This window comes from Trachurus japonicus, chromosome 5 (assembly GCF_045865225.1).
Source record: "Trachurus japonicus isolate A0001 chromosome 5, Traja_1.0".
NCBI lineage: Eukaryota > Metazoa > Chordata > Actinopteri > Carangiformes > Carangidae > Trachurus > Trachurus japonicus.
This window is the reverse complement of record NC_140911.1, coordinates 24603894-24629121: the sequence shown is the minus strand read 5'-3', so window position 1 is coordinate 24629121 and position 25228 is coordinate 24603894. Positions and strand designations below refer to the sequence as shown.

Genomic DNA, 25228 nt, shown 5'->3' with positions numbered 1-25228 from the left:
AGAGCGAGACGTCTTAAAGGTGGAACAAGAAAGGCTGAAATATTACATGTGGAGCAAAAATAATACAAACAAACCGCAGCCTGCAAATGACGACACAGTCCAATAAATCTAAGGTCAAAGTAAAGTGACTGCATCAAAGCAAAACCTTTTTATTTATAGATTTAAATTTGAGAAGCTACAGCAGATAATGTTTGAACAGTAACTGTAACAATTTACTTTAATCAACTAATCACATCACCCCACACACACACACACACACCACCGACGTGTCTCACAGCATCAACACACATTAACTGTCACTAAAAGCAGCAAGTCTAGAGCATTTGCTTGACACTTAAGTCCGACACTGGTCATTTTGATCCAGAGTGAAACATCTTAAAGGGATAGTTCAACATTTTGGCAAATTGGCCCAATGCCATAATCCCTATAGTCATAGCAGTAGGTTCATACCCTTAATTTGTCGGTGCAAGCTATTTTTAGAACAGTGGAGCAGAGCCGTGAGCTGCTCAGAGCTACGCTACAGAGGCTAATGGGATATATTGGTTTCCCTCATCAAACTCATCAAATACACAATCCAACAACTCCAAAACGCTCTGGTGGACAAGTTGTGACCTGCACATTCACCACGCTATGAGATAATAACAGAACGTTACCAGACAGAGTTGTTTTAGAGGTAAATTCATGCAAAGCAGCTAATGCGCGTTCCCGTCGAGGGCAGTTTTTCAGCAAGCAGACTCTGAATTTACCTCTAAAACAATTCTGTCTGGTGACGTTCCGTCATTATCTCATAGTGTGGTGAATGTGCAGGTCACAACTTGTCCACCAGAGTGTAGTTGTTGGATTGTGTATTTGATGAGTTTAATGAGGGAAACCAAGAAATCCCATGAGCCTCCGTAGCGTAGCTCTGAGCAGCTCACGGCTCTGCTCCGCCGTTCTAAAAATAGCTTGCACCGACAATTAAAGGTAATGAACCTACTGCTATGACTATAGGGATTATGGCAATGGGCCAATTTGCCAAAATGTTGAACTTGTGCCTCCAACAGCTTCATGACTTCAAACTAGTGTTAAACTCATGGGGCGTCGGGTGTCGGGTTAGTTATTAACAGCAGAGGCTGATGACGTCCAGCTTAGACCGATCCATGTCCGATATCAGCAGGAATTCACAACGTCTGGATGAGACAAAGATGATGAGAGGACGGTTTCACGTAACGTGTGCTGCTCAGTGATTTTAATCGAGACACTGTCTGACTTCTGTTCTGTGACGGCTTAGTGATTTCAACAACGTTCACTTGGTCCAGACGACGGGGAGAAGAGAAACACTGCAGGGAGAAATCCAAGTCATGTAACAGGTGATTCTTCACCGACTCCGTGTCCGTGTTTGTCCAGACAAACGTTTGGTTTAATGTGAGTGTGTTTGATCAATCAGTGTGAAACCTCTCAGACAGCATCTTCTCAGGTGACTCTCTGAAAGACTGTTGTGTTGTTCTGGTGTCTGTCTGTGTAAACCATTAGAGCTCAGCTCAGTAATACTGAAACACTGACGTCTCGAGACTGAACACAGGGAATAAACACTGACTCTGCTGCTGTTGCTGCTTCTGTCGTTAGGGAGTTCATCACCTCTAATGAGTAGGTGGTTTTGTATTTTATTTTTTGGTTTAACCCATCCATCAATGCAATTCAACTAATTCAGGACCAGGTTCATTATAGCATTATGAATTGTTGTGTTGTGCTTCTGCAAAATGCTTGAAAATGTGATACAACAATTAGTCGCTAGTTTAAAGTTCTGGCCTGATGGTAAAAAACAAAAGAAAACAAAAGATTGAACAGATTTCTTTAAAGCCTGAAGTTTAACAAGGTGAACCTGTGGTGTTAATGAGATGAGTTCATCAGCCTGCTGCAGCTCCTCATTGGTGGAAATACTGTTTGTTCTGTTTCTTTATTTACTTTGTTTAGCATCCAGACCTGAGCAGAGAGAACCAGCTGCTCTCACTGACATCCACAGAATTACACAGACATCTGCAGAAATTAAATCATTTTACATGTAAATGGTTCGTTCCAGTTTTATTTCCACATCTCTCCTGCATCTTTTTGCTGCTTCTTGCCAATTGCCCCCAAACCTGTTCTGTGTTAATAGTTTGAGCGATGAAGACTAAAGATTTGTAAGGTTTTATTTTCTTTGAGCTGATGAAATGAGATGTTGGGTTTGTTCTGCACAGAAAAGGGAAACATGAAAAACTTCCAAGGTGCTGAATAATTGATGCAGAGAACAGTGACAGAGATTAGATACACCAGATTAAATAGGAGCTGCACAAATATGTAATTGTGTTTCTGCACCTCACACTGGATGAGGCATCGGTGTAAATTGCAGCCCAGAGTCCAGGTTAATTCTCCTCTTTGTTCGCTCTCAAATGAATTTGACCACATGAATATGTTTTGTTGATTTTGACAGAGATCAGTAACAACGTTACAGGTCGACCCGGTCGAATCACAGTGGAGGAAACTCACTCAGGACTGTTTTTAGTTTTATGTTGTGGACTGATGCAGGGAGGAGAAAACTTGCAGGGACCTGGCTCTGATTATAGACAACACACACACACACACACAGAGCTGCACATGCCTCTCATTTGAGTCACCTCGACTCCCCTCACCTGTTGGACACACCCCTAATGAGTGAAGATCATAAGAAAACACTGCCCTGCTAGTGTGTATGTGTGTGTAGGCAGTAAAATAAATCAATAAATCAAATGATCAGACCTTTCAGATCAGTTGATGATTATTTTTTTCCCTTCAGCTTGTTGTCGTTGGTCTTAAAGTTCACATGTTTTACTTCATGATAAAAACAAACTGAGAGCTTCATACTCTTTCATTCATCCACCTCTCAGCTGTGAAACAGCAGCCTGAGCTCTCACTCCTCCTGTTTCCTCCTGACTCCTTCCTCCAGTCTGATGTTATGTCAGTGCAGCGCTCTCCCTCCACCGGCTCCTGTGTGTGGAGTTCAGGTTGTTACAGAGAAGCTGTGGCGCCCCCCACAGGCCAAACTGAGGCAGCTGAGAAATGATGGAAAACAGCCGTTTACAGATGAGTGGTGGTTATTTCCTGCCCTGTAGCTTCAGGGTTTGTAAAGTAAAACAGCTTAAAGTTGCTCTTTAAATGTTACAGACGGAATTATAATGTGGAAGCAGCTGCACACCTCCTGTAAAGAACCAGCACTGATTCTTCTATGAGCTTTCTTTCACATAATCTCATATTTAATGCCCTGTTCACTCCACATCAAACTAATATGATATGTGATAATAATGTACTATCTCTCTCTCTCTCTCTCTGTAGGAGAAGTATCCATCTGTCGTCTCTCTTCCTGGAGGCTGCAGGTCAGAGGTCATGACCCTGAATCATCCTGAGCTTCCTGGGTATGTCATCATCTCCTCATACATCATGTAGATTATTCATACACTCATGAATTATATGTATCTTAACAAATCTGATAGGGTAGGTTACAACGTAACAAGCGTTATGTAAATCCCATCCAATGCAGCCGAGCTCCGACTGTGTTACAATAATCAACCAACAGTGGAGGTTTCTTTTTTTATTTAGATATATCATGATCCAGCACATGTAAATTCATATCTATGAGTAGCAATCTGTTGAATTAATACAAACTTTCAAAGCAGAAATGTCTCAGATACAACAAATCACCACTTTTATTAGTGTATGTTATACATAAAAGCAGTACTTGTTAATACTTGATCATCAAATATTCACATTTAGCGGCATCAAACCTGGCACACAGTCGACCCCTGCTGTACAGTGCAAATGAACTGCTCATTAAATCATCCTGTCTGTGGTCTCAGTTCTATGTTTAGTGATTTTACTCCACTTTATTTATGGGCCTTCAAAATTAACTTTCATGTTTGGTACACACTGTAAAAACCACTCTGAGATCATGTGAAGGTTTTTTTGTGAGTGCAGACTCACAGCACAGAAAGTGTTGTGTTTGTTGTAACTGTAAAACACCGGAGAGTTGTTATTATGGGCTGTAATACTCTCACTATGTGTGTTTCTGCAGCTGCGTCCTGTTGGTTCACTGGTCTGTTGAAGTTTCCAGTGAAGGTGGAGTCGCTCCGCAGATCAACCTGCTGACAAAGATCCCAGAGAAAGGTGAGCTGCTCCACCGTCGGCTCACCTGAAGCTACAAACACTGTTTACTGTGTGTGAAACTAAACCCGTATCACAGTAAAGTTTCTCCAGATTAAGAAAAATATGAATCATGCAATCTGTATTAATCAGTTACCGTTACATGTAGCCTACAACTCAGACTCTTCTCCATTTACTGGTAAATTATGGTACTCCATAAATGTTTTGGTTCTTTCCTGGAAATTTCTTGGAAGTTAAGACTAAATCTTCATTTTTACTGAAATGTTTATTGAAAACAATGAGAGGTGAAACTGGATGGACGAGCTGCAGAGAGTCCAGCTGTTGAGCAGGTGATGGTGTGTGATTCTTGTTCCTGTGTCTCTGCAGCGCTGCAGCTGTTCCCCTCTGAGGCTGTAGGCGGCGCCCCCGAGGCCTTTCACAGCCTGCTGAGGATTCTGGGACCTGAAGCCGCCATCGAGTCCGTGATCATGGCGGTCAGCCTTGCACAGGACACATAACTCACTGGAGAGTTTCTGAGGGTTTTATTTTCCATATTTGTTCCCTATCCTTGTTCAATTCTTGTCATGAAAATAAAGAGAAGACACAGAGCAACGGTTTAGTCTCTTAGAAATCTTTATTCAATAGAAAGAGCTCGACTGTGTACGGCTGTAACAGCAGAGCTCATTGGTCAAAATCTACAAAAATAAATAATTTAAATACAAAATGCCAGACAGCAGTGTCGCCTTTGTATTCTCAAATAGTTTCTTCTCTCAGCTATTTACACACACGCAGTTATTATGAGTCCGTAGGAATCACAGTGCTGTGATGTTTCTGTAGGCGACGCTCAGGCAGCAGGCGGAGGCAGCCGGCCAATCAGAGCCCAGCTCACCTGTCAAAGCGCTGCCTCTCTGCGAGGACAGAGGTCTGGACCAGGCAAAGGTTTCTCACAATTACCCAACAAAAACATTAGTTCCCCCCGTCATGTGTTTGAGTTTCACTGTCGCGTTGAATCTTTGAGAGTCGCTCAAAAACCCACAAGGTCGTCTGAAGTGATTTACATTACATTTACATCATTAGGTTTTTCATTTGTTAAGATAAAAAGAAAATGTTGCACTGCATCTTCAAAATGATTTTTGAATTTTAAAGATTTCTAAAAAGAAAACAAAACGACCTCACAGAGCTTCTGTTTTCATGATGACCTTTGACCTTGGGGAGAGTGGCTCCACCAAAGATTCAGCGACAGGCTTTGAATCTTTAAATTAACACAATGACAGATCCTTAAGGGGAATAATGTTATGTTTGAATTTTACATTTAAACAGATTAAGTGTCAGAACAAGTCAATGAGCGGATGTAGAGCTCAGATTTGATAAAAATGCTTCTTTTTTTTAAGATCCAGACTGACACGTCGAGGTTAAACGTCCTTTATCAACAGAAGAGTTTTTTTTTTTAAAAACTGAGAAAAGTTGTGACCTGACAACAAACTCTTCTCTGACTTGGTCAACAAAATAATACTGTAGTTCTTAGAAGAAGAATAAGCGAATAGAGAGCGGATAAATGCTCCATCAGAGGTTTTAGTGTTAAACTGTTAATGCCATCAATCGAATCGTAATTGAAGTCGTCTGTCTGTACGACTCCGACATGACGTGAGCGCAGCCTCATGTGAAACTCAACCTGCAGCTGTGTCTGAACCGATTTACAGCCGGGATGGAAACATCTTCATGACAACGAATGACATGACATTAACCTGTGTCCAGACCTCTAACAGCTTGAGACAGATGCCACCCTCCTTCCCTCCCACTCCCATGAGCCTCTGCTGCCTCGCCTCGCCGTGCTGCCCGTCGCGTCTTTGTTCAGTTCACTGCTGTTCACTCTCCAGCCCTTCACGCCGCCAGCAGACAGAATGGGGGGGGGGCGATGTGATAGATCAAAGGTAAAACTCTGTTGTTCTTCAGATTAATGAGATCAATGGATTTTAACCTTCGTAGTGTTTAGACTGAACAGAACCACGTCGCCCTGCTCCAGACGACCACCGTCAGCCGGCATCGTGTTTCCAGAAAACACGCCTGACGCTGGGAGCAAAATGGAGTGTGAAGGATTTTTTTTTGTCATCTGAGATTTTTTTAGTCTTGTAGTGCGATTTGTTTCCAGACGTTTGATTGGCTGAGGGAGGCTGGAGAGTGAACCCTGTAAACAGAGGAACTGAGGTCAAGTGTTAACCAGTTTCTGTGAAGCCTCTCGGAGCGCTGCTGGTTTAGGAGGACGATGACGTCACAACGCGCGTGTGTGTCCTTGACGTTGTCGATGACAACTCCGGTCCACAGCTGTCGGCTGACCGGTGACGTCACCGTCCTCAGAAAGCGGGCAGCGCCCTCAACACATCGAGCTTCGGTCGGATCATCATCATGTGCTGGAGGTACTGAGCGTTCACGGCTGCGTCCACAGCGGCACAGATCTCGGCTGTGAATGCAACCTGTAACAAAGTGAGTTTTCCACACACACACACACACACACACACACAACCACACCCCATCATCCAGTCCTACCAGAACATTTAGGCACAGACAAACACACAACAAAGCCTGTTATGGCACGAAAAACCAGCGGAGCAGCAGCAAGAAGCCGGGTCTGTCTGAGGAGGACTGCTCTCTGTTACCCAGAAGCCCTTGCTGTGGTGAGTCACACACTGTCCCTGTTCTGATAAACACCCACTTCACTTTGACAGACAGGGACGTCCTGCCACTGTGAGGATAACGGTCGAAAACTCATTAGACTCTAATTGAAGGTGATGCTGCAGTTTGTGATCTGGCGATGTGATGCCACATCGTTACCATAACGACCTTCCCATTGTGCATCAGTGTTTCTATTGTCCGACTGTGAATTCATAGCTTGTGGGACGTGAACTCGGACCTTTGAGTCCACGGCAAACTCGCACTTGAATTTATGGTTTCAACTGAGCAGGACAAAAATCCTCCAGGGGCCGAGTCGGACCGTAACCACGGCTTCGATCAGCAGCTTCTTCAAAGAGGAAACTTCAGACTTAACTTCACTGAAACGTGATTGAATCTACTAATCTACAAAAGGCACAAACATTCGAAAGCTGCTGTCACGACGTCCCAGTTTAAAGGGTCAGTTTACTCAAGTGAATGAAATCTAAACACCAGGTTCACTACAGCAGCCCTGTGATGAATCATGGAGGTCATTATATTCAGGTTTTGTTTTTTAACTGCACTGCAATAAACAGAGCTGTGTTCCCATTATCCAGCCTCACAGACACATAGATGAAGTCAAAGAAACACTTTTTGTTTTCATGCTGTCTGAATCAACACCTCAACATCAACACAGAGCTGCTGCACTGGATCACAGAGCTGATAAATGCCCGGAGCAGTTGAATGCCTCCTCCATCCAAACACAGATCAGGTGAGAGGAGTTAGTTTTACAGTGGCATTGAAATTGAAAAGAAAAAACTATTCAACCAGGATGTCCCCTGCGTGTTTTGGTGGATCATCCAGAGATGGTGTCTCTGAAAAGAGAAGTTGTTGCTGAAAATTAAGTCCAACATCACAGACTCCAGTGTTTCAGGCTGGAGGCAGAGATGACGAACAAAAACTAAACAATCTGGACAGATTTCAGTGTGGAAGAATCTTAGTTGGTTAAACTGACCCTTTAATGGCACCGACTTTTCCCTCTATCAACGGTCCACACACATTTTCTTGGAGCCCTTCAGTTTTCTGTCCACAAACTAAAAGATTTAACAAGCCGTCAAATGTGACGAGGAAAAACTCAAACCAACACATTTTTAGTAGAAAAAATGAAACGATTATTAGATCATAAAAATTGTCGCCGCTTAATTTCCTGCCGATCAACTAATCATTACAGCCTTTATTCTTGTTAATTGCGAGTTGATCAGTATGATGAGTTGGACTGAAAACCTCTGACATCAAATTACAGGCACAACAACCATCTCATCCAGTTGCTGAGACTGTCTGGTAATAACTTGATAACCAGTGCTCCTGTTACCGTAGCGATGCATCAACGGACAACCTGGATAGACATCCTACTCCCACCACCTTCCCTCCGTACATTCAGGAAATGACATCATACATACGGCACGTCACAGCCCGGCAGCCGTTTTTTTCTCTCCATCACTTCTTTTAGTCTGCTTGTAAAAAGCGTTGCCATGGTGAACAAGAGTCAGAGACTGTTGCCACCAACTACCGCATCATTCCTCATCAGGAGTCTGTCTGTCTAATATGAACGCTAAGTGTGAACACAGAGACAGTTTGTTTCTCTAGCTGTAATCATCCACCCTGTTCATCCTGTCCATAAAGAGACCTGGTCTTGATGCGGGACAAAGTCCACAGTCCTCATTCTGTGTTAGATTTCACTCCAGAGTTTAGATGAGGCTTCAGCTCCACACACACATTTGAGGACATCTTGTTAAATTTAATTCTTTTTAGTAATAAGTTCCCTCTTTCCCTCCACAGCAAAGGAAACACTTACAGGGCACAGATTCATACTAAACAAATGTAACTGTGGAAGGTTACAGAAAATAATCATCAGAGTCAGAATGAGTGTAAGAAATACTGAGGATCAGACTTGTAAGTTTATATTATTCTAAACACTAAATCCTCTGTTTTACTGCAGCTCAGTGAAGCTGACTTTTGAACTAAAGAGACGAGGACTTCAAAAAGAAAACAGGTTTAAATGTGTGACTTACACTGACTGCTGAAGCCTTGTGTTCATTTCACATGTGGAACATTTTTGGATTTTGTCTCCCACCTTTACTGAAAGTGCATTATGAAGGGATCTCTTCATGGTAGGAATGACCAGGTGAAAATTATTACAGCCAGATAAACCTGTTGCAGCGTATCTACAAGGAGTCGATCCTTTAATCCCCATGTCTGTGACCAGAGGAAAGAGCAACGCTCCCTGCAAATTAAATTCTCTAATAAATACGCATGGCGACAGAACAAACAGGTGAGATAAGATTTCACCTCCGGAGAACGGGAGCGAGAAGTCGGGCTGCCATGATGTCACAAAAGCTCTAGAATCAGTAACAAAAATAACCTGGAAGTCGTTTGAACGTCTGGTGACTTAGTGGCGACCTCCTGGAGATTTTATTTTTGCCTAGCAGCAGCTGTAGCAGGAACCAGAGGATGATACCTGTCGATATGAGCTGAGTGAGGAGGAGGAGGAGGGGGAAAGTGCTGCAGTGAATAAGCAGCTCTGGTCTGAAGTGATCCGAGACCTCTGGGATCAACACGGCGTCCCCTCCTCTTTGCTTGAGGCATCGGCGTGGTATCGGTTAGTCCTCGTCCTCGGGGCCGCCCGGCTCTGCTGAGGGCGTTCACACGGGGTGGAAGAGCAGCGTGCAGTCCTCCCTCTCTGCAGCTGAGAAGATGCCCTGCAGCGGAGGCAGAGAGCCCTTTGGCAAGGCACCACCAGTCCTCAGGTAGCAGGAGACGATCTTCTGGTCCAGGCACAGCTGGCGGGGGATGCTTTCGAACGGCTTGGGGTCCAGATCCAAGATGGAGACCGAGTAGGAGAAAGCAGGAGGTCTGGAGGAGAGGAAGTCTCTGAGCCGCCTCTGACTGGACAGACTGCAGGAGGAGGAGGAGGAGTAGGAGTTTTTAATTCACCTGAACATCTGTCTCTGTCTGTAGAAAGTGAACTTTGTTGGTCCTCCTCATTCTGACTGATCATCACCATCAAGAACTAAACTCTTACCCTTCATCATCCTCCTCTTTCTCAGAGCTGGGCACCAGGGCAACCATGATGGAGCAGTCCTTGGCTGTCATGGCGGCACGGTACTGATGAACCTGAAGCGAAAACATGCAGCAATTAGATGTGCCACCAACATCTGTAGACATGGTCGGCTCCTTGTTAGTGTGACCTGTGTTTTCAGAGCCTCATTCAATGACCGATTCACAAACAAACAAACAGACTCCAGATGGTGACGTCTGCAGGAGACGAGCTGCAACATCAGACCAGAGAATATTCAGGACTCGTTGCTGTATTGAGCCACTGCCCAAAACTGGCAGGATGTTTGCTCCAGCAGTTCTCTACAGGCCACATACTTGTCCTTCTCTAAGAAAGTTGTTATGGACACAGTCTTTGTCTCATTTTCAGAGGCACAGCCTTTTTTCTTTCCTGCAGCTCAGTCACTGGGTTCGCAGCAAAAGAAAATACTAATTAATGTGATTTTCCATCCATCCACCATTAGGCTTACATTAGGAGTTGGTTTGTTGGGATCAACAGCTGGTGGTGCTAGTTTTCCACATTAACCGAGAGCAGTAGCACAGAACTAGACTCAACAACAAAAAACATGTTGTTTGAAAGCCCCAAGTTTTATTCACAAAGATTTTTGAACCAGGTTCAGATTTTTTCCCACCAGATCCAACTACATGCCTCATGTTCTAAATAAATAGTTGAAGCAACAGGTGTGACTGTAATCACACCTATTACCTACAAACTAGAGTCTTTTTAATTACATTGTGGCCTTGTTTTGAAGGCACAAAATGTTAAATGGAAAAACAGCACTAGTCAAAGTCTTTAATGCATCACTGTCGAATGCAGTGAGGCCACTGAGGGTATCTGGACAATATCTGTCACCATTTGTAGTTAATGGAACCAGTGGAAAATTTGCATAGAGCAACACTTTGGCCAGTAATGAAGATTTGGAAAATATCCCTTTAAGGTTTGGAACGTATAACAAAATTGCACTTAATTGTGATAAATTATGGGCACTAAGTAATTATGTTAAAGTATTATAATAGCTTAGTCTTAGAATTAATGTGAGGAATGTGTCTTGTGCATTTATCAAGACATCAACTCTTCTCCTGCAGCCAAGTGAAAAACTCTCCACTTTTTTATGCTCAGATAAAAACAGGTGGGTGGAAAAGCAGCGAGTGTTTGTGCTGATGATTTGAGCAGAGTTGAAATGTTCCAGCAGATATTCAGCCGATACTGTGGGAGAGATGTTACGGCAGGAAACTTGGACTAGACACAGTTTCCGGTTCTGTGTCACTGGATTAAATTGGGGGAAATTTTCAAACCAGCCTCACCTTGGCGACAGCGTACTCCACGGAGCCGTCGTCCTCTGACGGACATTTCTGCAGCTTCTCCAGGAAGGCCTCGTTGTATGGCCCGTCTATCTGCAGGTGGCTTCTGACAGACACAGACGGGAAGTGAGGTCAGAGACCGGATGATCACTGAGATCAATCTGCACAGTTTTGTTCTGGTGTGTTTGTAAACTGAGTGCTACCTCTCCTTGGGGAAGTCCTGCAGGTGTTGCTCCACTCGGCGGTACAAAGGATGAAGTCCTTCAATATCCAGCGTGTCCAACATCTGAGTCTGAAGAATCCTGAACAAAACGGTGTCGCTGGGTAAACCCTGAGAGCCTGCACGCACACACAAACACACACACACACGAGTCAGAATTTCTCTTCTCATCAAATGGCTTCAGTTCAGATTCTGGACAAAACACTGTTCAGTATCAGATGTCTCGATAACATGCACAAATGTTTTCAGTCCACTTTTGAGTTTCACTGATTTACATAATCAGATTCTTGAGTCATGAGCAAAATGTTTGTGCTGAATAGAGTCATGTGCTTTTGTCAAACCACAAACTTATGAAGGAGGCTGCCGCACAAGAAAACTCTTTGTCAGAGAGGAAAGACACAAACTGGCAGCAGCCTGATCTGTTGGACTGATCACACCAGCAAAACCAGAACTGCTGCCTCACGGTCGTTGGCCACAAACAGGCCAAGGTTGCAGGAAATATGGTCCCAACCTCCAGTTCCTCAGATACTACTTGATTAATGGCCGTAAGTCTGCTTACAGAACATTATGACCATTGTCACAGTGAAGTGGCTTTCAACCTTTTGGGTGTTAAATCACTTGGTTTCATCCTATTATCCTACAGTAGGATAATAGGATGAAACCAAGTATAATAGTAGGCTACTATTTGTTTAAAATTGCATGACAATTGGCATATGAAATTCAGAATGACCTTTGACCTTCTCCTTGAGTCCAAGTGACTGTTTCAACCAAATATGAGAAACTGTTCAGATGGCGCAGCTGTTGCCAGCTCCAAACACCAGGAGTGTAAAAAAAACCCACTACACTAACTCTAGGAAATTTGAGCTGCAAACTAACATTTGTTTTCTCAACCAACTCATGTTTTGTCGAGAAAAATCAGAGAGAATAGACCAACCAAGATGATTTTAACAGATTTTTCTTTTTTAAATAATTGTTGATTAATTTCCTGTCGATCAACTGATTCATTGGGACAGCTTTAATAGGGGTGATACATTTTTGATAATTCTGTCTGATAATTGTAATTAAGCAGTATCTTGATTTATTCTGTGTGACTGTAAATCTCCAACATGCTCTACTCTGTCCAGGACAGAGGACACATTCCTTCTCTTTCTTTTTTAGGTTTCAACCTCTTTTTTCCGAGTTTTTCCTCGTCTGATCCGAGGGCTTAAGGACAGAGAGTGTTGTATGCTGTACAGACTGAGGCCAGATTGTGATTTGTTATATAAACAAGTGATTTGACTAGTGAGTTGCACATGACGGAGTTTCAGCTGCAGCTGAGCAGAGTTTATAACTGGACTGAATGACCTGACTGGACTCAAGGAGAATGGCCTGGTACACTAGTGGGTTCTGACCGTGGCGAATCCTCTCTTTGTTGAAAAGACTGGCTTCACAGAAGCTCCGCCCCTCTCCTCGTCTGTCCGTCACCAGCCCTCCATCTCCTCCTCCACCGCTCAGCAGTGCATTCACAAGGACCTGCACAGAGACATTTGATCAAAGTGTGTGTCTGACACATTCAGTACAGAGACTGTTAACATCCACTGCAACACGGAAACTGCAACACGAGCTGAACTGCTCCACAGAACAATGTTGCACAGTATCTACCTGTGCATGTTGGAGTGTTATGTGGACATACCTGAATGAAGTCATTGAGGACAGCTTTGCCGGTCATGTGACTGTTAATTCTGTTGTTTCCGTACATGAAGTACGGTCTGAGATGATGCAGCAGAGAATTCAGGTCCAACGAGTCGTCGCTCCCCTCCTTGCTGCTGTAAATACACTGACCACCCTGAAAACACAGACAGGTCTCACTGTGGTGCTCAGCGTGGGTGTCGGCCGTGAAAGGTGACATCATCAAACCTCAAAGGATAATTATCTAACATTGGTGGATTTATTTATTTTTCTAAACACTTGGTTCTGAAACAGTGTGAAGAGGCAGGAACCGGAGGGTTTAACAAAACACAGAAGAAGTGCAGATAAATCTGGTTTAGTCTTGGCTCAAACTCTCCATCTCACAGTCATAGAAATACTCCTCATACCTTCACACTGTCATAAATATTACCTCAGTGCACCGTAACGCTGCAGCCCTTTTGAGTTTAGGCTTTTTGCTCATATCATTGTTTGACCACTCTGCTCAGAGATGCTCTTTTTTTCTTTTTTTTTCATCTGCTTTGGTTTTGTTGGATGCGTCAATTGTTCAGAGAAATCTCACATATTTGAAAACACCCACTCTGAACAACCAGAATTACCACAATGATCAAAGTCAGACAGCAATTTGACAGAGAGTTGATCTCTTGTAAAGCAAGGGGACCTTCCCACCCCAAACAGTAAAACAACAGGGGAATTTACGTAATTAAAAACCTTAAAGGGTTCTGTCATGTTGGATGTCATGAGTAAAACAATGAGCTTCACATATGTGAAAGTCAAGCCCGTCAGACAAAGCAGCTCAGGCTGCTCTGAACGCTACTTTACCACTGTTTTTCATCTATGTCAGCTCATCACAGGTTTCTTTGTACAATCATCAACAACAGTCTCCTTCAGCACCGTTTTCATACAGTGCAGCATTCAAATAACCGACAGCACATTTTATGAACAACATTTACTTTTTTTTACTCCTGAGAGCAGAGGATGTTACAAACTGTGGCTGAAAAATAAACACACAAGCAATATAATGTGTATATATATATATATATATATATATCAGGGGTCGCGTTAACCGGATATTTTCCGTCATTGACCGTTTTTTTAAAACGGTGACGGAAAGATTTTGAGGCCATCCGTCATTTTGACAGATTGCAATTCACAGCCATGGCCGTCTGGCCATGTGCATTTGTTTACAATGAAGCCGGCGGATAATCAATAAATGGAGCAGTGGATAACGATATATAACATATACAATGTCACGAAGTCACTATGTTGAGAATTAGATTTAAAAAAATAAAAAAATAAACTCACAGCTGGCTGGTGCGCTCAGTAGAACGCTGTAGTACATACCCCAGGCCTGTGTGGAGCGTGTGTGGCGCTGCAGCGTTGCCACACATAAACACCAACAACAGAGAAGAAGACAGAAAGCTTCCCGCAGTATTCAAACTCCTTCAAGTGGATTAAATGTTGATGGGAGTCGTGTCAGTGCAAATATGACGGTCGATAATGATTTAACGGGCGAGATTCAGCTGCAGTGTCCGAGGGGCCGACAGTAGTCAGCTGTTGTTAAGTTACGTAGCTGTAGCTACACAGCGGTGTGTCTCGGTACAGGTAGAGCGGTGTGTCTCGGTACAGGTAGAGCGGTGTGTCTCGGTACAGGTAGAGCGGTGGGGGCAGGACATCACCGTTTCACACACTCGCCGCGCACAACTCTTCCAAAGGTAACGCTAAGCCTTATTTTAATGTATTCTGCCCGCCGTGGCATTGTTTATAACACTTCAAGCTGAGTGGGGTTTGGTCCTGTCTGAATTTGTGCTGCATCTGGCTGTGTGGTCTATAGCTTCAGTTGTTTCAGTGATGCGCAGTGGCTGCGTGCGTGCGTGCTGCGTAAAAGAGAAATGAGAGGCACAGAGAGAGAGAGAGAGAGAGAGAGAGAGAGCTAACGCCGGTGCACTATGCGGTGCCTATGTGAAAACGTGCTCCTTTGGATGTTTTGGTATAACACATGGATTAGCATGTTGATTGTTGACAGAAAACTGATGTCATCATCAGGTATTTACGTTGTATTTAGATGTTGAGTGGCAGAAAGTGACCCCCGCATTCACTGACTGACCCACGGTTAGATGTGCTCTGACGCAGACTCTGCTCCGGAGCATACTCTGTTCAATTTGTTTGGACTTGATATGAATTAAACATGAATTAAAATTGAATGCTATTGAATATGGCATTATCATTTTAAAAAAATTTAAGTGACCGGTAAAAATAGATTATGACGGAATTTTTATGACCCCGTCAGTCAAAATGACCGGCGACGAAAAAGTCTAGCGCAACCTCTGATATATATATATATATATATATATATATCTCATTGTTTGACCACACTGATATGTATGTTTCTTGTCTCTTGGCCACATATTTGACATAAACAAAAACATTTAGGCACTTGATTATGTTATCAATCTATCAGACACTGATAAACTGTGAATGTGAACCAATTCCTCCCAGCAGAAGTTGTTGTGTTGTAGCTAATGGAGCTGGATGTTGACACAAGCAACACAAAGTGCAGTGTTGGATTTATGACACATACAGAGAGGTGTGGTTGTGGTTGCGGTTGCGTCTCACCTTGAAGATTTTAAAGTTGTTCTGAGGTTCCTCTATCAGGTGTCTGATGGCAAAGTGCATTCTCTGTCTGTTCCTGTGCAACACAAGAGAGAGCAGGAAAAGTCAGGTTCTGCAGCAGCACAGTCACACAGCTGTGTTATCAGTCCTTCAATCTGCACTGTGGAGCCCGCAGCAGCAGAGAAGACAAGTGTCAATGTGCTGATTTGCATTCTAGTGAAAGGTGTTTAACTCCTGTGTTGTCTCAGCTAGAAGATGTCCTGCTGCACCAGACCACTCAACATGCATTAGAAGAAAGGAGAAGATTAGAAGCAGTGGTCTCACCCTGAGAACAGGTCCAGAGGACAGTACAGACTGCGTCTCTTCCACTTCCCATTGGCCACCTGGACAGAGAGAGACAGAGTTTGTAGTTCTGTGGTTGAAAAATAGTTTTGTGTTGTATTGTAGTTGTAGGCTAGCCTCCTTTAGTTCTCACATTTATCTAATAATCTGATTAAATATGCACAAAAACATTCAAATAACAGCTCAAATTTGACAGGATCGGCTAAAAGGAAGACATCCGACTCTGTTGGATTGGTGGGGCTAAAACCAGATGGTCAGGTTGTACAGTGGTGCTTCAGTGTGGTGCTTTTTGTCCCACACAGATGATCTTTGATCGAGTGTCTTTGTGTTGTACTGTGGTTGTTCTGTATTATTGTGTTATTTTGTTTGTAGTTACCTTGTAGTGTTGGTGCATGCAGAAGCGGCACACTTTGGTCTTGATGTCTTTGCTGACATGTTTGGAGGACGGCAGGAAGCCACATTTAGGCTGAAAACACACCACACATAAAAAAGCAGCTGAGTAACACACACACACAGTCCTGCTCATGTGACTCCTCATTTTAGCTCAGTATCTCTGGAAGATGGTGATGACATTTACAGGGAAACATTTCTGTAGCTGTGGCTGCTTATCAGGAGGAAGAGGATCATTTTAACATGCAAGATGTGGAGTTTCATCACTGAGCTGTGACTGGATTGAACATTACTTTCAAAATGAATGTTGTCTCTGATGTTAATTATTTATACAATTGTTTGTTTCTGGATTTTTTAGTGAAAGCGAAATCGCCGCCTCCCGTTAAGTGCACAGTTGTGTGTGTTTGTGTGCGCGTACCTTGATCTCGATGCAAAGTGGAGGAGTGTGTGTTGGCTGGTGAAGGACTGGACATGTCAGGTTGGGCAGACAGAGAGCACAGCCGCTGTAGATGTCCATCACTTTATTACAGCGCCATGCTGGCGCGCACAGACACACAAAGGAAGAAGGTTAGAGTTTGTTGCCTCTCCAGGTCAATATGTCTGGGAGAGCAGCACGTCTGGACTATTGGTCAAACGCTCTTCTTTTAGACAAACACGCTGTGGATTCTATTGAAGCCTTTAAAGAGGCAGCTGAGGACTGACCTGTGTCTCGCCCTGTGTGATCCATTGATACCCTTCTGTTGCCAATATTATATTGTTTGTTTGTGTTTTTCCTCCACTGCTTTTCTGGCGGCACCTTTAATCATTTTACTTATGTGAAGCACTATGTGCAGGTTGTAGCTTCATATTTACCGCATAGCCATGAAAGTGGCATTGATCCATTTATCTAATTCTTGACTAAAAAGCCATTCAACATATTTGCAAAAGTGTCAAATTAATCATTTCACAGATGTCAGAAACTAATTTAAACTTTCTTACCTGGTCTTTGATGCTGAACTTTGATTGACAGCTGTCGTACAAACTCTAGCGGCAGTTTGACAACTTCCTGAAAAGAGGAAATAGTCAGTCAGTGTGTGAAGGAAACATGTCTGCCAGTAGCTTTAATAAAACACTGATATACCCTGCTTATTGACAAATACCAATGACTGCAGTAGCCATAATATAAATCACTGAATAATGTGCTTATGACAGATTTATTACTATGTGACTGAAGTGGCGTCCACATTTACATCCACTAGACCTCGTGTTAGTGATCCTGCTCTAAATCATGTCAGGAAAACTCAGCTGTTAAATCCAACTTCCAGCTCCATTAGTCGCCATCTGAGAATGTTGAGAATGTTGTTTATTTGCTAAAACCCTCCAGGCTTAAACAGTGTAATTCGCCGTTTTTCTAAATATGTCACTAGAAAACTGGTTCACCACCTGGCTGTGAATGAATCATATACACACACACACACACACACACACACTCTCTGCTTTCAAGAGTCCCCTGGATTTTCAACATTGTTGGTAAAATTAGTCCTAATCACTGGTTTTGTTGCAGATGTCACGCTGGTTGGGACTCAAGAATCTATAGCAGCAACACCGGAGTTCACAAAGTTTTATCAGCAACTGGACAAAACCAGATAAAGTGGAACAGTAGCAGCAACAAGGGTAACACTCCTGAGTTTTTCGTCATTTTTAGCTTCTGTACCATTCAAAAGAAAAACTGTTGTTTGTGGAGTCACACACATATACACGCTCCAATTTTTTTGTCATGTGCTTGTGGTTTTTGTTTCATTTTTTGAAATAGTATTTCAGCTTTTGTTTTTTTTTGTCATGTGCTTGTGGTTTTTGTTTCATTTTTTGAAAAAGTATTTCAGCTTTTCATTTTGATTTTTGTTAACTGCCCATCATAAGTCGAACAACATTATTCAAAGCTGAATCACTGTGCTCCTCTATTAACGTGGTCTCGAGCAAACCACTGTCCACTGTAGAGTCTGTAAAGTCAACTAAAAGCAGCAGCTTGATTTACCCTCAGACAGGATCAGCAGCTGAGTGGGCCTGAGGAGCCTGTAGCACTGTGAAGAGGACGGCAGCAGCTCTAAAACTACTGCGACAGGCAGCTAAACATTATCAGAGTTGTTTTCTACTAAGGCCTGTATGAGAAGAAGGGGTCCGAGATATGGTGTTGTATAAACAGCTTAAAAAGGACAATCAACCCCTGGTACGAGCTACTGAGCTTCAAACTTACTTAATTTGCTTATTTTGTAGTTTGTGTTTTTATGTCTTTTGTGTTTTTAAGGGGTAAAATCATAGGTGAGGTGTGGCATGAAAAAAAGCTCTAACTTCAAAAAGACAAGAGTGATTAACAAATGAAAACAAACACATGACGTGACAGCAGAGAGTGTCTCACCCCACTGTGGATGAACTTCTCTCCCAGCAGACTGCTCATGACGTTGGAGCTGAAGTCGACAATGTTCTGGATCTGCCTGAACGCCTGCTCTGCTGTCTGGAGAACAAACACACAAACACACAGGTAAACACAAAGCTGCTCTGAGACTTGATAGAGCAGTGGAGAACATCTGTCTTCACTGTACGTAGTAGGAACCAACATGTGACTGTGGGTAACAGGCCTCACAGAGCCGGGTGTTTCCATGGCGACATTAACAGTCAGAGCTTTGTAGACAGGATTAAAGGATAAAGACATCATCTTCAGATAAAATGAGCTAATGAGTGAAAAGGGGTCAAAGAAACACGGCCATGTTTAAAGTTAATCATCTGAAAATGAAATGTCTCTTCAGGTTGTGAACATGAACCTACTACTAAAAAAACTATTAGCAATGACACCTTTATGATGCTTTGAAACTGAATTTGATATCAATGCTATCGAACCTGGGCTGCACAACACTGTGTGACAGACATTGGGATATGCAACTGCAATGTTAGCTGGAACGTTTGTTTTGTCATTTTTATTTTCACCAAAAAATGATGGTGTGATAATTGTTGGGTCTTGTACAAAAACAAACAAGTTCCCAGCAGTTCAACAGCAGCGCAAAGTTTTAGCTTTAAAGCATCTACAAAGAACTTTCATTTTGCATTGACTTTGGCAACCCCTGTGGACAAAGGTGGTAGTGTTTGGCTGGAATGAAGACTGCATTTCCCATGAGCTCTAGCGCGTATTGTCGTAAAGACGCTTATCTGGCTGGCGCGTGCCACCTCCAGTCTGAATGCCATAAATCGTTCCATCCAGTGGACCAACCCGCTGCTTCCCGAAGGTATAGAGTTACACTATTAATAAATAGGTAATCTTCGCACCGATGGCTTAATTTGCTGTTGTAGGTCATACAGAGACATCAGCAGAAACGAGAGACCTTTGCATACACAGTTAAAAGTTCTTGTAGTTGCTTTAATAAAAAATGCCCACTAGTTTCTTGCAGGACTGTTGTGTCAGACTGCATTAACAAGGTGTGCCTGATAAAGAGGCAATTTCCATTTACTAACTTCCCAGATGCTTTTAACCAAAGCATACAAGTGAAGGTTCAGTGCTGCATAATGAAACCTTGGTGTGTAAGTCATGTCAGGCAATTAAGTAAAAAAAACAAGCAGGAAACCATAGGAGATTAATGCTGCTTTGTGAAGTGGGCCCTGGTTTAAGATAACCTCCCACTTATTACAAGAGTAAATACTGATTTGTTTTGCTTCTGAGTCTACAAATAAAACATATCAAAATAACACTCAGCTATGTCGGAAAACATTACTCATGACTCTGATTTAGCCATTGTCTGTTAGTGCTGGAATTCAAAGTCCTCAATGAAACGCTGAGTGATTGCAGCAGACGAAAAACCAGTAGATTTGAATTTTGGGGGAAGGGAGCGTCGGTGATCAGGAACTGTCCCTTCAGGTTTCTAATCCAACCAGGATGTAAGATCCACTGACAATGAACTGGGCTCTTAGTAAAGGAAGCCTTGTGCTATTGCACTGAGCCATTACACTATTCGCAGCACTATCATGATGTTTGCACCACCACGGCCGTGCTAACAGGTATGAGCCAGAGCTTAGACCTCACCTACACTTTATGTAACTTTCTCCTCAGCCTCAGTCGTCATCATTAGGTCTGACAGTTCTCGTTCTCACTTTGGCCATCAATCTTGTCTTGTCCTGACATCTGAGTGACTGAGTGTGAAACCAGTTCAACACAATGTTCACATTCAGCATGTGAGCGGTGTGTGCAGCCATGAAGACGTTACATGTTTAGTTGGATGTGGTTGAGTTGTCTGATTAAATAAAAAGGTGTGTACCTCAAATAAACATATGCAGGTGTTTGATGGTTTGACAAAGACACAGTTATGACTTGTTACGTTGTGTAAGTCATCTTAGGCTTTTTCATTTGTTACATAATGTTATGGTTTAAGTCTCAGCTATTCAGAGTATGACACTTCATCTCTACAGCTCAGAATTAAAATATTTTGCATTTTTGGTCACATAACTTACTCTGCTTTGTTTCCGTTATTGTCGTTTTTATTTAAATTCAGTGTTTACCCAGTCACAACCACTGTGTGATTTGTATGATTACATATATTACTCTGGATAAAGTCTGCCCTGTCAAAACAGGGTAGTACACATCCGATAAACACTGACCCCAGATCAATTCTGTTCATTGACCAATTGACAATTCAGATAACGTTTCGGCGGCAAAAGACGGCTGCATCCACGCAATCATACACAGAAGAAAGAAAGAGAAAAAAAAAGAAAAGCAGCTTTATGCTGTAAACTTATCTGGAAGGCAAGAAAAAAAAAAAGAAAAGTTGCCCCTGGCAGGGAGATGAGATGGAAGATGTGTTCAGTGGTTGAAGATGAGTGAACTCAAGTTAGCCACAAAACACAGATGATAATAATGTGATAATGTTCAGTCACTTTGTAACAGGACTGCTGAACAAATAACTGCATAAACTGCAGTACAAAAACATTGAGATGTCAGACTCTCAACACGTTGGGACCATCTAGTAGCCTCATGGTTAAGACACACACCGCATAACCACAGCATACACAGACCAACTCCCTGCTCTCATGCTACTCTATAAATGGTACTCTGATGGACAGATACTTCCTGTACAACAGCTACAGGCAAAATGTAAACAATATTTAGCAGACTGATAGAAGCTCTGATAGGATTGATCGCGACACTGCCCTAAAACTGAACATCAATGATCAAACTAATGACAGCCCATCTGGAGGAAGTTTATAATTAGCGCCAGTCAAAATTAACCTTGCACTGTGTCTGTCATAATCAATAAGCCTAAGTTAATGCAAAAGTTGTTTTCCCATATAAACCTATGTGTACAATATCTGAGGGAAAAATCAGGTGTGGATACTGTGCAGACTTGACCTTTCACACACAGCAGACCACCAGAGGTCATCCATATAAGTCATGTTCTCACCCACTGGAAATAGTCTAGTTATTTCAGGCGAGGTGTGGCACCTGGGTGGAGTGCGTAGGAGGAATGACAGACATGTCACCGACATGTCACCAACAAGACCCCGAGTTCGCTATGAGCTCTCCGGACGATGACAACTCACACGTCAGACTTAACGTTTGCAGGGTTCAGTCAGTTTTGCGTTAGATTCAAATTAATCTGAATGAATTCACACATAAAAGCAGCTCCTTTGGGAAATGTCTAGAAAGTTCAGGTCTGTAGTGTGTGTGAGAAAGTTGCTGAACACAAACACATAAACAAGACTCATATTTACCTGTGGTGGGTTTTCAGAGTCCTCTGCTGGGTACTTGAGCAGACGAAGAACTCTAGAAATCTGCAGGAAGAGAACAGACAACAGATCAGTGGAGTCTCATTAAAACGTGGGACTCAATTGAGCAGAGACTTCAGGTAAACTGAGAATACTGATCATTTTTTCCACAGTAACAGCAAACCCATTCTGCCAGGCCGGGGTGAGTCAGGGAAAATCTGACTGAAAACACTGTTGGTCTAATAATATTTGTGTCACTCTGACTTAGGACAAGGGCCTCCGTTTGTCTAAAAAACATTCAAACCAAGTTTTCTACATGGTACACACTACAATGACTACTTCTGTCAGCAGTAGGGTACACCATGTACTTGAGATAGATCAGGAGATTACTGCAGTATGATATCGCACCCACAAGAAAACACAGAAATTTAAGATGCGATGTCGTGCCAGCTTTCACAAAACAAGGTTCTTCATGAATTTCTGCCATTTCCAACTTCTATCACGACGTTCTGCGACGCGGTGCTGTTGTATTGTAATCAGCACAATGCACCAGGAAAGGCGCTGCCAAGACAACCAAAGAGGAAGAAATGTTCTCAATGAATTTCCGCCAAAGAGCATCTGTTTTTTCCTTATAGCAGGAATGTATTATGCAGACGTGCCCTGATATTTCATGGCTTTTCATACAGGTGCATGTTGTTTCCTTTGTATCCAAGCACATCCAGTGAAGTGATTTAGGTTATGGGTGAGTTGCAGAAAAATGTTCAGGTCTGAGAGTAATGCACAACCACAAGAAGTGAAAAAGACCAGTGATGGAGAGGATCAGATCCTGAGTGGGGTCAAGGTTAAAGTATTCACACAAATCCAATTGTTTAGGCGATTTTAACATCACTCTTTCTTCATCTTCTCCAAATATGCTTTAGCCCGTTTGATTTTAAACCAGCTCCTGAGACCTGACATAATTGAGGTTTGTAAATTTCACACATAAATAGACAATGGCAACCACAAAAAAGTGTTTTGCCAGAGTATAATAATTACAATTTTGGAGGAAGAAAATACAATGAAGTTTGAAAGAATGCAGAGGGTGACATCTCCCAATTATTCACTGGTGTAGTAAAGTGAAGTCAAGTAAAAAAAAAAGTAGTGTTTGCTTGAAGTGTGTACACATGGACGGGATTGTTGAAAAAAAAAAACAGGTTATGCAAGAGACCACACAAAGAGTTTACACACAGTAACCTGGTCATTATAAAGTTCCACATTTTCCCTTTTTTGGAGATGGGAAGAGAGCGTGGAGCATAGCTGCTTCATTACCTTTTACTTTCTAACATTTTCTCCAAGCCTTGGGTGATTTGTTCAAGATGCTCGTTTTGTCCAACCACCAGTCCAAAACTTTTTAAGATATTCAATTCACTGTCATGTATGATTACAAGCAGCACATCACATCTGGCTCTCCCAGAGGCTGGAACCAGGAAATATTTGGCATCACAGCTTGGAAACTGTCTGAAACGATTAACCAGCTCTGGAAATAATTGACAGCTTATAATCTTTCAGACTAATTGACTAATCGTTGCAGCTCAAACAAAACACCTGAACCAAACCCGGCCCTTAAAACACAATAATGTGACCGTTACATGGTTGAGTCCTTCGCCCGGCCGGTTACAACACCGCTGATGCGCTGCCATGCCCTCGTCACTCTCACGACTGTTGCTCAACAACAACATGACCAGACCGGTCCCGTGGCTCTGACTTTCCCATCATCGGGTTAGCGTACCTCCCTGTCCTGCCCGGGTCAGCCCGGCGTCTGACAGCTGCACAGACTAACCTGTGAGGAGGAGGAGGAGGAGGAGGAGGTGGGGGTGGAGGAGGGGGTAACCTCGGAGGAGACTTGACTTCAGCCCGGAGCGGCGCCTCTCGCCCGGATGAGGGGGAACCGGCTAACGGCTACATAGCTCCCGTTAGCCCCTCGGGAAATTGTGTCTAATAAGTTAAAACCTCACGGTCAGCGTGTGACTCTACGTGGGAGTAAATAAACGGGTTATTTCCTAGCATTTGTGTGTTCTTAAGAGCTGTTTCTACCGTGTGACAATGTTTTTCATGAGGTTGACTAACATGAACTCTTGGCTGCCGCTGGTTAGCAGGCTGTGCTAAAGTAGCGGACACACAGCAGCAGCAGCAGCAGCAGCAGCTGACGGTACCGACGGTAAATAAATAAAACCCTGGCAGCTGACTTTTCCCTCTTTAGTCAAATTCACCAGAGATCTGTCACAAAGTTTCCACCGACAGAACCGCGGAGCTGGAGCTTTTATTCGGTGTCAGAAAGGCGTGCCTCGGACCACTTGTGTCCCCCTGGATGTGGTGACTCTCTCCGTGTTAGCCTTAGCCGACTCACCTGTACGTGTGACACCACCAGGCTCTTGTTTCCTTCTCCGTGGTACTTCCAGTCGTTTTCGTCCATTTTGTCCAGCTCCATCACGCCGACGACGACAAGCCGAGCTCCCGGTAACGACCAGACAGCGGCACACGACAGCACGGCGGCAGACAAGTAACTCCCGACTGGTACGACAGGCAGTTTTTCAATCAGACGTACCACAGCCCGGACTACCGCTGCTGCCGCCTGGCCCCGGACATCCGAGCCGCCTACCAAAATACTACTTCCGCTCAGGGCTTCAAAATAAAAGTCCTGTTGAGTTTTAGACGGTTTTAAAATTTAGAGCACTAAAACACTTAGTATAAAAAAATGGATTACGTTATTCAACCGAGTAAATTCGTAATTAATTAAGAGAAAATATTATATAACCGAAGATATTATCTGACCTGGCCCTCCATCGGATCCTTGCTTTTTATCTTGGAAAACCCAGAATGTGTCAAGGCTGTGGCTAGATCCTTCATATTGCTTACATTTTTTCCATGTCATGTACCGGTATCTTTTCTTTTGGAGTGGACAGTTTGTGATTATTTCAACCTGTCTACCTTCTCTTTATTTACATGTGTTTTTTTTTTTATTATTGATTCATTGTTTTTATTTTAAATAACTTTCCCTTTTCCCTAATTTTGGTAATCTCC

The 25228-nt window shown here is 43.0% G+C and overlaps 2 protein-coding genes across 2 annotated transcripts in view; one reads left to right on the top strand and one right to left on the bottom strand.

The window, feature by feature from the left end:
- cenpp (centromere protein P) overlaps window positions 1–4859 on the top strand; it is an 84929-nt gene extending 80070 nt beyond the window's left edge. Inside the window, exons 7-9 of the mRNA XM_085776929.1 lie at window positions 3328–3407; window positions 4064–4155; window positions 4519–4859. Coding sequence (XP_085633055.1) covers window positions 3328–3407; window positions 4064–4155; window positions 4519–4649 — 303 coding nt within the window. The 3' untranslated portion in view covers window positions 4650–4859. The remainder of the gene's footprint in view (window positions 1–3327; window positions 3408–4063; window positions 4156–4518) is intronic.
- A 3538-nt stretch (window positions 4860–8397) lies between these two features.
- ippk (inositol 1,3,4,5,6-pentakisphosphate 2-kinase) lies at window positions 8398–24794 on the bottom strand. The gene is made up of 14 exons (XM_085776928.1): window positions 24555–24794; window positions 22175–22234; window positions 18840–18935; window positions 17423–17489; window positions 16863–16981; window positions 16431–16520; window positions 16037–16095; window positions 15716–15788; window positions 13086–13238; window positions 12805–12925; window positions 11397–11532; window positions 11197–11299; window positions 9860–9951; window positions 8398–9732 (listed from the first exon to the last, which is right to left on the bottom strand). Exons 1-14 carry the CDS (start codon window positions 24633–24635, stop codon window positions 9480–9482), a joined length of 1503 nt encoding a protein of 500 aa, XP_085633054.1. The 5' UTR covers window positions 24636–24794; the 3' UTR covers window positions 8398–9479.
- Window positions 24795–25228: the final 434 nt, after the last annotated feature.

What these genes read in the sequence shown, in the direction of transcription:
- ippk (XM_085776928.1), bottom strand. Translation starts at nt 24,635, where the DNA reads ATGGAGCTGGACAAAATGGACGAAAACGACTGGAAGTACCACGGAGAA. An exon ending in AGTTCAGCATCAAAGACCAG is followed by an intron (nt 16,982 to 17,422) that starts GTAAGAAAGTTT and finishes TGTGCGCGCCAG; the next exon opens with CATGGCGCTGTAATAAAGTG. An exon ending in GCATGCACCAACACTACAAG is followed by an intron (nt 16,096 to 16,430) that starts GTAACTACAAAC and finishes CTCTCTGTCCAG; the next exon opens with GTGGCCAATGGGAAGTGGAA.